General features: G+C 43.1%; 2 protein-coding genes across 10 annotated transcripts in view; both read left to right on the top strand.

Moving 5' to 3' along the window:
* Positions 1–114: 114 nt before the first annotated feature.
* GLE1 (GLE1 RNA export mediator) lies at positions 115–10,602 on the top strand. The gene is made up of 16 exons (XM_030507130.1): positions 115–242; positions 883–1,101; positions 2,060–2,185; positions 2,366–2,514; positions 2,834–2,894; positions 3,168–3,422; positions 4,154–4,382; positions 4,966–5,081; positions 5,257–5,326; positions 5,673–5,815; positions 6,313–6,503; positions 6,982–7,111; positions 7,456–7,560; positions 8,523–8,605; positions 8,773–8,836; positions 9,525–10,602. The coding sequence occupies exons 1-16, from the start codon at positions 129–131 to the stop codon at positions 9,591–9,593; spliced, it is 2,124 nt and encodes a 707-aa protein (XP_030362990.1). The 5' UTR covers positions 115–128; the 3' UTR covers positions 9,594–10,602.
* A 2,058-nt stretch (positions 10,603–12,660) lies between these two features.
* Positions 12,661–13,006, top strand: part of SPTAN1 (spectrin alpha, non-erythrocytic 1) — a 52,224-nt gene continuing 51,878 nt past the window's right edge. For 8 of the 9 annotated variants that reach the window (XM_030507126.1, XM_030507125.1, XM_030507121.1 and 5 more), the window contains exon 1: positions 12,661–12,764. The gene's annotated coding sequence lies outside the window, so the exon portion shown is untranslated. Of the gene's footprint in view, positions 12,803–13,006 lie in introns of all 9 variants that reach the window. The other variant, XM_030507118.1, reaches the window with a different exon arrangement.

The raw sequence follows: 13,006 nt of genomic DNA, 5'->3' as shown, positions 1-13,006 counted from the left end.
TCTTCAGCAGAGCGAGGAGGGCAGAGCCCCGCCTCGCCGCCAGGGGGCAGGCGCGGCCGTTACGTGCCGCTCCGGGAAGCGGAAGGGCGGGGTGAGACTGTTGCCGGTGGCTGCAGGACGGGGCCGCCATGCAGCCGGTGGTCGCGGTGCACCCGCGGCAGCTCCGCTGGGACACGCTAGCGGCTCTGCGCGCCTCCAGCAAGGGCCAGCTGCGGTACTGCCGGCACTGGCTGCAGGATGAGGTGAGGGATCGGTCTTGGCGGGGGGCTCCTGGCCGCGGCGGCTCCCGCTTTGCTCACGGAGGGTCTGTGGGCGGCTGAGGGGGGATCCGTGGCTCGGCCCAGGGGTGATATATCGGCTCCCTGTCAGGGCTTGAAGTATTTAAGTCGCCCCTGCGGTGTCTCTGCTGCTCGTCGTGTCAGGGCTGGGCCCCTCTGCTCCCCTCCAGCAGGTCGGGTACTGGCTCCCTCGGACTGTTTAAACCCTTTGTGCGGTTCAGGGAGGAGGTTCCAGCATGGCGGCCCTGCAAAAGTAGGGGAGCCTGGAAAAAGCGTTGGTAAGACAGCCCGAGAAATGGGTAAAGGATGTACTGAAGTGTCATAAAGCACTGGTGACTTGTGCACATCTTTTCAGTGTTGATCTTTCATTGCTTTCTTGATGTGCTTCACAGAATTCTTTGTGTTGGAAGGGACACTCATCCAGTTCCAACCCCCTGCCACGGGCAGGGGCACCTTCCACTAGAGCAGGTTGCTCCAAGCCCCTGTGTCCAACCTGGCCTTGAACACTGCCAGGGATGGGGCAGCCACAGCTTCTCTGGGCACCCTGTGCCAGCGCCTCAGCACCCTCACAGTTTTGCATTCACAGAAGCTGTTTTCCCTCTAGGATATCTTGGAAGGATGCCTGTCTCCTCTTGAGCTGTCCCCTTATTCCGGCTGGGTCCTAGACAGAGTGATTGGGCAATCAGACCAAGGAGCGGCTCCCTCTGGAAGTTCAACACCTGGAGAATCCACTCCTGTCACAAAACGGTCATCTCTGGAGATCACCTCTGCTGGCAAACAGGGCTCTTCAGCGCTCTCATCTGCAGCGCCAAGTGAAACAAAGGTAGCTCTGATTATAATCCATATGTGAGCAAAGCGGCTGATATAAATTGTCTGGTAAAGGTTGGTTTGTGCTCTGTAAATTTGTGAGGGGAAAATGTGCTTAGTTTCACCTAAGGATAACAAGTGATGATAAAATTGGTATTAACAAGATTTTCATTGAATAATGTTTCATAGGAGGCCAAAAGCAAACTCCCTTTTTCACTGTAACTAAGGAAAATTTAGTTGGAGCTCTGTAATTATACAGATTAGCAGCATGGTATTCATCCATTTGGAGGGATAGGGTGCTCTGGAGTCTCTGAATGACTTAGAGGTGTTACGGCTCTCTTACAAGGCAAAAGGGTAAGAAGCTGGGCAATAAGCAGTCGAGTTGGAGGTAATGAAGTTGATAAAGCACCTGGAAAGAAAACAAATAAGAAAACAAGTATCCGTTGCTATGCATTAAATGATGACTTCACCACATAGCAATGACACTGAGCAGCAAAGTTTTGCATCATCTCGGCCCCATTTAGACTTAAGAAATATATTGTGAGGAAAACATTTTAATGAAGCTGCAAGATCTGATAAGAGTTGTAAGAGTCTGAAGACTCCTCCTGAAGAATGATTCAAAGTATGAACCTGTCGTGACTTCTGACATTAACACCTTCACTGAGTGTTAATAGAACATGGGGAGCCCGTCAAGCCTTGCGTGTTGACACTTGGCCTTCGTGAATGTCCTATAGGCTCTTGGTATCTTTACTCCCAATTTTAATGATTGGGAAAACTACTTATCCCAACCTTGTGTACATGATGGAGGTTACTCCAGGTGGTGCAGCTGCACTCCTGGGGTATATAACCACTCTAAATGTGCACTGGTTGACTCCTTTGTCTCTCTACAAATAATACGCAGTTTAGGAGACTTGATTTATCTGGTTTCCTCCATGAGTTGCTGACACTGATTTTGTCTTGTACTGACCACACAGGGAAATGATGACCGTAGTCTGCTGGAAACGGATCAGGAATTCTTCCGAGCAGTTCTGCCATCCAAAGTTACAGAAGTTGAAGGCTGCATTCAGATGTATGAGGAGATGCACAGGCTGAAAGGAAAGGTAAAAAAAGAAAAGGGTGTGTGTGAATCCCAGGAGAGCTTCCTAACCACGAGTAGCAATGCTCTGGTTAAAGTTATCCTAAATGCTGGCCGACTTTGGCCAATTTAATGTGTATTTTCTTCTGTCTAAATTCCTGTGATCACTCTACTGTGGTTCTTGTGGCACCTCTGCAATCTGCAGGAGGGGCTGAGGCAGCGGCAGGAGCAGCAAGAGCAGATGGTGAGGGCAGTGTATGACCTGGCCAGTGAACAACTGAAGCGCTTTGATGAACTGAAGGAGCTAAAGCAGCATCAGGAATTCCAAGATTTGCGAGAAGTAATGGAGAAGAGGTGAGATTAGCTCTGGTAGCCTTAAAATGCTACTGCATGTAATCAAAGTGAGGATTAATTCTTGTGCCTGACAGTTCTGTGCTGGTCACTTGTGCTTGAAAATCTCACCTGCTGCTTTTCTTACCTTAACTATCGTGGTAGTGTTTGTTTTCCAGAGCAGATCTCTGGCTACTGTTGAGGTTTCATTGGTTAGAAAAAGACTGTATTTGTGACAGTCAAAGTTCCTCTAGCTTGTCTTATTTTAAAAACAACTTGCTGTGTGTTTGTTTGTATTCTGTGCATGTCTTGACTAGAGTTTTGCTGTCTTTGTGTATTGTAGCTCAAAGGAGGCTCAAGGGCAACAAGAGAAGTTGAAGGAAGAACACCGACACAGAGCAAAGGTCTGAGACTTTTTAAGACTTGTCTTTCATAAAAGATTGTGACTACTTGGTGGGAACTGGAAAGACCAATTTGTTTATATTTACATGCACCCCTGGAGTGGGAATGTATTTTCTGGTGCTGTCCTAGACACCTGGTGCATTGTTGTGGAAACGTGGTTAAAGGCACACATGTTGTAGGAGCAGGAAGGACCTGTAAAACTGGAGTTCATCAGGAAGGACCTGTAAAACTGGAGTTATTTAAGTATTTTGTGTCTCTTGTCTTTTTCTCCCCAGGTATTAAACCTCAAACTGCGTGAGGCAGAGCAGCAGAGGCAGCGTCAGGAGGAGCTGGAGCGTCAGCGTAAGGAAGAGGGCCAGGAAAGATTGCGTCGCCTTTATTCCATCCAGGAGGAAGTGCTGCAGCTTAACCAGCAGATTGATCCCAATTACAGACACAAAGACTTGCCAAGAATTGATCTTTCTACCTACAGTAATCGTGGCAACCAGATCTGTGGGCTGGTGTCAGGACTCATCCGCACCACAAGTGAGGTAAAGGTTCTAGAGTTGTTTCTAACTTTGGTTGTCATTCCTTCATAAAGCTTCCTGCTGTTGTCTTCAAAGGCAGCTTGTTATGGGGCTGCTGAATAAGATGTCACAGAAATGCTTTTAGATACTTGTCCTATAAAGCATCTAATTTAAAAGGAGAATTCTTTTCTATGGCACTTCAGTTGTTCTCTTGGAAATGGCTTATAAAAATGCATGAGGATTTCTACAGGAGAAAGATTCAGTGTTCAAATACTGTAAATTCTTGATGCTGTGAAGTTCCTTTTTGAGACAATCATGGAGCGGGATGGTTCATAAGTTGTTAAATACATGATGATTCTCCTGTACTTGTCAGCCTTTGTGCTGTAACTAGGTTTCCTTGAAAACTTGTTTCTCTAAAGGTGGGATACAAACATGGAAAAATAAAACAGGAGAAGCTAGTTCCAGCTTGTCACAGCTGGCTTGCTGCAGAGAAAGCTGTCCAAGTTCTGCATTGGGCTTCCCTTCTACTTGTCAAAGTGTGTTGTTAATTTTTGTTGTCCGAGATCTAGTCATGCACTAACATGTACAGATGTTATGACCAGTGTTATGTGCAGATAATGGAGAAAAAGGTATTTTCACTAAAGAGGATGAAATTGTAGTTGTCTAATGCTTCAGAGGCTCCTTGCTCTTGCTCTTGGTCTACAAATAGCAGAGCAAAGTTTGATGCTGTATCTACCTCCTCTGTTTCCTGACAGAAAGGTTTCCCTACTCAAGCTGATGTGGCCAATACTGAACGTGCACTGCAGGAGATGCGAGGGTTGATATCCAGCATGCAGCAAGAAATTGCTGCAGCTGTGGCAGAGAAAAGGAGGAGAGATGAAGAGGAAGCAAAACAAAAGCAGAAAGAGTTACTGAAAAAAGAGCAGATGAAGGCTCAGACTCCTGCCCCTGCACAGCAGGCGGGGGGAAAGCAGCAGAAGGAAGGTTGGTTAGGCTTTTTGTTTCCTGCTTTCCCTCCTTATGCACTCCTTTATAGTTAGTTTAAATGCTACTTTGGAATCTTACTGTTGTGACAACATACCTTCTCGTAGCCTTTACTTTTAACCCAACTAGCAAAATGGGTATTGGATCACTGGCAGCAAACATGTGAAATGAAATGGATGCAGCATAAATTGACTGTATTAACTGCAGCAAAACCTGCTTTCCTAGACAGTGTGCCATATGTTGGAATATTAAAGAATAACATGGTGCTAGTGTAGATGGGTTGTGCTTGATATGATAAAACATACGAGGACATGTCACTGAAATGGCTTCCTTCTTGAGAGCAAGTTAAAACCTGATATCCTGTATATATAAGCTACTAAGGTGAAGGAGGACTCCTGTATAGCTTGTAAACTTGTAGTCCATTTATGTTAAACAGTGACACTTTCTAAACTAAATTCTGGGAAAAACCACTCCTGCAGCTCTTAGGTCCTTGCATTTTCTTTTTTTAAGTTTTCTTAAGGTTTTCTAGAGGTTTGGGTCTTTCTTAGTCTTCTGCTATTAATTTCTATTTAATTATTACCAGGACTTCAAGTTAAGGCAGAAGAAAGTACCATGCAGTGGTACCAGCAGCTTCAAGATGCTGCTGAGCAGTGTGTTGCTGCTTTCAGTGGAATCAGCAACTGCAAAGACAACAATGAGGTATGAACAGATGATTAATACTGCTGAAGAGTGATTATCTTCATTTCTAGGGGGAATAGGACAGCTTTAATTAACAAATAATAAGAATTCTAACTGTAAACAGTCCGTTCATCCAAACTACCATAGTACTTTACTTGTCTGAAAAGGTTTTTAAAGTTGTTTGTTTGTTCTGCAGGTTAAGAAGATAAAAGCAGACTTGCAGAAAGCAGCCACGATCCCTGTGAGCCAGATCTCTAGAATAGCAGGTCAGAAAAACACCAAGAACCCAATCCAAGTGAAATGCCTTTTGCTTTTAGTAGGACACAACATACCTAATGTTTCTATAATCATCTCTACAACAGAAAGCTGCTATGTATAGAGTCCAAGTCTTTGCAGCACAGTGTTTGCTTATGTTTTGAAGGTTTGTTGCTTCCCTCAGAGGCATCTTGCTTCATCATGATTAAGTTTCTTTAATCAGATGTAGCAAACATGCAGTGTGAGGTGCCTTGCCCTTCAGGATGAAGGTCTAGTTTTTGTGAAGTTGATGTGGTCTGGTTCAGACTTGTCTGCTCTTTCCTAATCTGTCTCCATACATTCCTTATATATTTGCAGGCTCTCATCTAAGAGAGATATTTGACAAGATCAATAACCTGCTCTCTGGGAAGACTGTTCAGAGTGGAGGGAGATCTGTATCAGTGACTCAGCATCCACAGGGTCTTGATTTTGTTTATTACAAACTTGCAGAGAAATTTGTGGTGAGGAAATGTTCTCTTTCTTTATTGGGGTGGCAAAGGCAGAGCTGGTGCTTTGAGAGGTTTTTTTGGGACACTGTCTTCTGTTTTCAACTATTAAGAGCAAGATTACTAGGTGTTTAGCTTGCATGTATTAATGTTCATACTGATTAGAGAAAGCACCTTTTGGATTAAAAACAAGTGAGAACTCAGTTTCTCTTTCCCTCCCATCTCCATTTTCTCTCTCTTAGGAGAACTATTTTAAATCCCAAGCTTAAATGTAACATACTCTGAATTAGTTAGATACAGTGTTAGTGGAGAACATGTTGATAGTTTATTTATGATCTATATATATGCTCAAAACCTATATCTTGGCAGAATTGGGAGGAACAACAAAAAGAAAGGAAACATGGAAGCATTGGGATCCTTTAGTAGAGGCTAATTACACAAAAAAGAGGAATTTTTTTGTCTGCGAAATAGCTTGAAGGGTTTGGGGACTGATTTTCCATTCCCCTCTCCAGAATCAAGGAGAAGAAGAAGTAGCTTCTCACCGTGATGCAGCTTTCCCAATTGCTGTGGTGGCCTCAGGAATCTGGGAAATGTACCCTCGAGTTGGAGACCTCTTTTTAGCTCATCTGCATAAAAAGTGCCCCTATGCTGTGCCGTTTTACCCTGCATTGAAAGAAGGGACTTCTATGGAAGAGTATCAGAGGTAAATTTATTACTGGACTTTTTCAGATGAACCCTGCAAGGGTGAAGACCGTGTTTTTATGAGTGAACTCCACTTTTCCCCAGCTTGGACTACATGGGCACTGTGATGTGCTAGCATAGACTCTGGAGATTCACTCACAAGTGTGTGGCTCCCCTGACCCTGTTTCCTGAAGGATGGTGTGTCCTTCAGCTTTGGAAGTTAGCTTTTGCTGCTGCTTCCTCATCCTTCTCAAAGAACAGTTGATAGCCATAGCTTGATTTGAGATACCCAGTACAGAACCTAAATATTCTATATGGTATAAAGCAGTGGAACATGTGATACCGAGGGTCACGATCAGCTTTTGCACTAATTCTTGGGTGGTTTTGGCATATCCCTACTCTCAATACAGTTGACTTAAAGTAAGCTGAGAACTGCAGGGACTCAAGTGAATGTGTTTTGCTGTACTAATACAACTAATGCAACGTTTTCTCATACTTAGGATGCTTGGATATCAAGTTAAGGATTCTAAGGTGGAAGAACAAGATCATTTTCTTAAACGGATGTCAGGAATGATTCGTCTTTATGCTGCTATCATTCAACTCCGGTGGCCTTATGGAAACAAACAAGGGGTATGTGTGTATGGCGTTGTGATTAGAACCTCATTACTATGCCAAGAGTCTAATAAATGTATTGTAAACTTGATTTGTAGTGAAGGTGTGCTGAACTTAAACCAGCTCATAATATATCTGGAGGGAGACGGTCATAACCATAATCAACAAACCAATGCAGAATCATTTGGAATGTAGACATTTACTTTTTTTTCTTTGTATTTTCATAATGATCAAGTTTTATGTTAGGCTATTGTAAAATAGAACGAAGAAAGTAAATCAGGAAGCTGCCTGGTTTGATAATAGTGTTTTGCAAACACTTATCAAAGTGGTGGGTAGCTTGTAGCTTTTTTGTTGCTTTATAGGCACATCCTCATGGGCTACCCTATGGATGGCGCTGGCTTGCTCAGATGTTGAACATGGAGCCTCTGGCAGATGTGACAGCCACACTTCTCTATGATTTTCTGGAGGTAAGAGATGTGGACTGCTGGTAGTTGAAAGAACCTAAACTGGTGCCATTTTAGTTTCTGAAGGGATTGCTGAGGTGAGGTTCATTGTGATTTTTAACAGCAGATGTTTTCAATTTGTCATTCCTTCAGAAGGGAATGTGAATATTTCCATGTTCTTGCAAATACAGCTTTGGAGTGGAATGATTTAAAACTGAAAGTTTTTACACATGCAGCTTCTGTTGTTTTATTTGGTTCTGTTTAATGATTCTGGTATTTTAAAAGTAGTTGCATGGTCCTATAAGAATAAGGTCTGCTGAGCACTTGGCATCAGTTTGTACAATGCAATGAGGTCCTGTGGCTTTTCCACCTGAATTAGTTCATAAAACAGGATGGGTTTTTCAGGCTGAAAAGGACAGAGCCTGATGCATATTTATCCTATATTCTAGGATATGGGCCTGTGCTAGATAAGAGCCAAAGTTAAAGGTTGAAGCTGGGGAGACGCTGTTGAATACAAACAGCTTGTGTGCTTATCAAATGCCTTCTAATGGATTTTGTGAAAGTAGAAATGACAAAGTGCAGTGGGGATTCTGTTAGTAGCAGTGAAGGCTGAGGAACATTTGTCCTATAAACTGAAGAAAGCTTATGGATCCATACTGCAGTAATAAAAATGAGGAAATAACCACAGTATATCCTAGCAAATGGTATTAGGGAAGGGTGTTATTTTTGGAGGGAGACTGGAGTGAGAGGAAGAATAACGTAAGATTGGTATCAGTGGCCACCACTCAGTCAACAAGAAAAGAAGGTGACTGTGGCAGCATTAATGGCATTTAGAGGATTTGCTTGTTTTATTGTAGGTGTAGGTACATTTCTTTAAATGTCTGGTTGAAATATGAAGTGGTTGATGTTGAACAGGCTCACTGAAGGTGTCCTGCTAGTCTGAAATGCAATTCTGAACCTGATCTTTGTGGATTTCTGTACCACAGGTTTGTGGCAATGCTCTCATGAAACAGTATCAGGCTCAGTTCTGGAAAATGATGTTGCTTATCCGAGACGACTATTGCCCAAGGTATGATATCTGTGCTTAGGAAAGTGAAATAATCTTTGTTTTATACTTTGTTTTTGCTCTTAAGTGACTCCTCCATCTTTTCCAACCTCTGCCATTCACCCCATACCCACTCATAAATCAAACCCAACTTTCTAAGGAGATTTTGAAACATGCTGTCATTTCTGCAGAATTGAAGCAATTACCAGCTCTGGACAGATGGGCTCTTTAATGCGTTTCAAGCAGTTCTTGGAGGTAAAGCAGTGTTTTCTTCTTTAGTTTTCAAGTGTTTTGGTCGTGGGGTTTTTCTCCCTTTGTTTTATATCTGCATCATTTTGGTAATGAGATGGGTGCTGCTTGCAGCATTCCAGACAGTCCAGACCTGTCACTATGATGTAACCCCTCTCTGGTAGTTACTGAATTACCTTAATGATAGTGATGATGTCAAACATTTTGCTGCTTTCTTACCTCACATCTTATTTTTCTCAGAGAAAATGTGTTTTATTTATAAGTGAAGTTGTGGGAGCTTGGCTGCAGCAGGAGCAGGGGCACAGGCTGAGGAGGATTCTGCTGAGTCATTTCTGTAACAGCCGTTTTTTATCACTGGTTTGCTTGGTTTTATCTCTTGCCCTGATCAGATACATGTGGAAGGAGACACTTTGATCTGCTCTCTGTAGTATTTGTTGAGCATTTCTTCATCTTTTCTTTAAGAAAGCTTGCAAAACTGTAAAATACTTGGTTATTGAAATTGTTCTGTGAATACTGACTTAGATTATGACTTTAAAATATGAGAGCTTCAGAGCTCATACTTTCATTTCAAAATGAATTTTGGTGCTTTTTATTAGCAGTGCTTTGAATGTGTGCAGTGAGATCTGTCAAAATTCCTGAGAAGAGATGGTAAATTAAGATCCACGTTTCTTTGTTCTTTGTCTTTCTCCACCAGAAATGTCTACAGCAGAAGGAAATTCCATTACCAAAGGGCACTCTGCAGCCTTCCTTTTGGAGATCATAAAGCAGTTTATATTTATTTCCCCCTGGATGTCAGTTCTTTCAGACCTGGTTTCCTGTTTACATGTAAAGGCAGAATAAATATAATCTGTATATAGAGGAGTGAGGAGAAAATATTCCATCGACCTGATGATGTTTAATTCATCAAGATTTATGTTGGGCAGAACGAACTTGTGTTTAATTTGTTGCAAAAAAATTGGAAGTTCTTTGCTTTGGATTTTGACAAGTTTTTGTATGGTAAATTATGGAAAATTGAAGAGTCTTCCTTCATATGTTTAAACATGTGGAAGACGTTTTAAATAGAGTATCCTGATGACCTCTGGGCTTCAGAGATAAAAGAGACTGATTGAAGATTTGCACAGTGCTGTTCTGTTGATGGAAGTGAAAATACCTCACAGCCTTATGAACTCCTAATGGAGTAATCAACCTCAGAAAGTACTGCTAGAACTTCATTTTTGTATTTATTACATCTATCTTTTATAATTCAGTTTTGATTATGCTGATGTACTTGCATCCTGTTTGTCTTGACAACATCCTAAAACTACAGTGAGATTGTGAAGGTATTTGGCCTAGCAGCACTGACACCTCTCTTGAATGTAACTTCACCCCAACAGGCAATACTGATGATTTAAGAGAGGCAGATTTATGACTTTAAAAGGTTTGAATGTACAATAGTAACTTCATGGGGGAAGAGCAGAGTTCCTGAAACAACAGTAATTCTGTGTCTGTTATTCATCATCAGGTGGATGGAAGCTAATGATCCGTTTCCTTATTTTAAAAAGTGGAAAAATGGTGCATTCACTCTAGCACTTATGCTGATGTTCTACCATCATTTGTGGGGGATATGGCATGCTTGGGTTCCCTAAGGTACATTTTGTAAGGGCTCTCTATGTAAATGGATTTCTTCCTTATTAATAATATAATGGTATTTTTTATACTGTAATACTTTTGTACCAGTAGTTTATTGTAGAAATCTGTTTAAATGAATATTAAAGTTTGATTTTTCTTTTTAATCTGGAGTTGATGGGTTTTCTTTCCTATAGGGGAGGGATGTTTTTTTTCTATTGGAGAAAGATAGTCAAGAAAATCTACAGCTTGGTGAATGCAGGAGACAGCACGGGAGAGCAGAGTGATTGGTGACTTGTCTGATTTATGGTGCACTGACCTTGAGCTATTTGGTGGCCTCTAAGACGCGAAGATTTGTTTCTGAGTTCTACAAAGTAGTGTGTTATTTTCTGCAGCATATACTGTTGCAAGTTAAAATCATTCTTTTTACCAGATCAGATTTGTTACTCTTGGAGACACCACAATTTGAAATCAGAATTGAGGCCATATGAGAATCTGAAGTTGATTTTTATATAGCTCTTGAGATTTCTGAGAAAAGGCTGTAACGTGTACTTTGGAATTCAGGCCTTTAAACCCTTTAGCTTTAAAATTGACTGTGAAATAACTTAAATTTGTGTTTGGTTTATGTATTTCATAAACTGACTCTGGAATTCTTTAGACTAATGTTACTGGTGGTTATTCTGGGGTACTGGAACTCTCCTTCCAGTATCCTTTTACCAGATAACACTGAAGCAATACAACTTTCATTAGTCTACTTGAAAATATTCAGGTTTTTTATATCAAGTGGAGATGTTTTAGCTACATCTTGCAGACCTACGATTATGTTGGAGACTCACTTTGCCAAGATAGTAATTGGTACTGTCTGTTAGAAACAATTGTCTGCCTGTGCCAAAACACAAGGAGTGATTTGATGATGTGTATCTCGGGTACAATGACTTTCTTCTTTTTTGCTGACAGGTACTAGGGTTTTCCAACATTTATGTGGGGAATATAAGTACATATTTTTATAAGTAACCAACATGGTATCCTTTTCTGCCTCGGTAAAGGGAATCCAGAGACCTCCTATTTCAAAAACCCTGATAAAATCTAATTGAACAAGTGCACTTCAAAAGAATTATAATAAATCAATATTTATTTTTAGATGCAGCTTAAGGTTGCATCTGCTGCTTGAACTGATGGTTGACTTGTATTATGCTATTCTGGTTTATTGTTGTTTTAGCACTTTTCAGTGTTAGCCATTCAGTGCTGTGAAGGTGCAGTGCAAATAAGGTCTTGTGCACATATTCCTGGTATTTTCCTGTGCTATTCGTATCAAACAGGACAAAGGAGAGCATCTCAGCTGTGAAAATGCTGTGCATTCAGGGCGAGATGCGTTGAAATTGCCGTGAGTCATACTCTTCCTTGGAGACAATAGTTCCAGGCAGTCCCATGGGTTGTGATGCAATGGCACTGCGAGTGTGCTTTTGCCATTTAAGTACTTCTATTAAAGAAAGTGTTATTAGCTCAAAAATCACTCAAACCCACTCACGGCTTTGATCCCATCACATTCTTGCTGCCTTACCAGGCCTCTCTAATTTCTTATTTTTAACGAGATCAGAGTAAAACTCCTTTGCCATATCTATTTCGAACATCCAGTTTGTACTAAAGTCTCATTTTCCTTTGAATTTATGCACCAGCTTTTCAAAAATAGATTCCTCTTGACAAGCGTTTGCAGCATCTTGATGCTCTGTCCTTGACAGGCTTCTTTGTGACACTGCACTGTGCTTTGAAAGCCTTATTCTTAATAACATAAAACTAATGAGGCTGCTTCTTTGACTCTGGTCTGTTGATTTGAATTGTAAAACCTTTTCCCCGCACAGCCCGAGCCCTTGAGAGCCCAAACGTCCCCCGGCTGAGGAGAACGGGGCAGACACCGCTGCTGCCGCCGTGCACGGACCCTTTTAACTGGTTCCCAATGTAACCATGCACTTTATTCGTGTCCAGGGCTGGTCGCTGTAGGGCGACCCCTAAGACCCCGCACCTCGGCACCGCTGCGGGGCTCAAACACCCTTTGCCCACCCGGCCCCACCCTTCGGCTCTTTCCGGAACCTCTCGGTGCTTTCCGGCTCTCCTCGGCTCGCTCCGGCTCTCCCCGCATGCGCCGCTCCCTCAGTTCGCCAGCTCCCGATTAATCCCGAAGTCTTTCGGCTCTTTCCGCTGGCCGGGTAGCACCGTTCTGCGGCGCTGACGTCACCTCCGGGCCGCCTTATAAAAAGGCGGGCGCAGGCAGCGCGCCGCGTCCGTAGCGGAGGGCGCGGAGCCGGAGGAGGGGACGCTGCGCACCGACCGGGTGAGGCGGCGGGCGGGGGCAGCGCCGCGCACCGACCCGCTGAGGCGGCGTGGCGGGGGGGGGGCGCCCCGCTCGCCTTCATCTGGGTACATAGAGGCCCCCCCCGCACCCGTTCCGCCTTCCGCTGCGGCGGAGACAGGTGTATGGGTGCGCGCTCCTCTCAGCCGCGGGGCAGCCCGAGGCCGGCCCTGCCTCCCTCGTCTCGTTCTCCTGCCGTGAGGGGGGGGTGTTACCGCAGGCGG

This window comes from Strigops habroptila, chromosome 15, assembly GCF_004027225.2.
Source record: "Strigops habroptila isolate Jane chromosome 15, bStrHab1.2.pri, whole genome shotgun sequence".
NCBI classification, from domain to species: domain Eukaryota; kingdom Metazoa; phylum Chordata; class Aves; order Psittaciformes; family Psittacidae; genus Strigops; species Strigops habroptila.
Note: the sequence above shows the minus strand (reverse complement) of the source record. Positions and strands in the feature narration are given on the sequence as shown.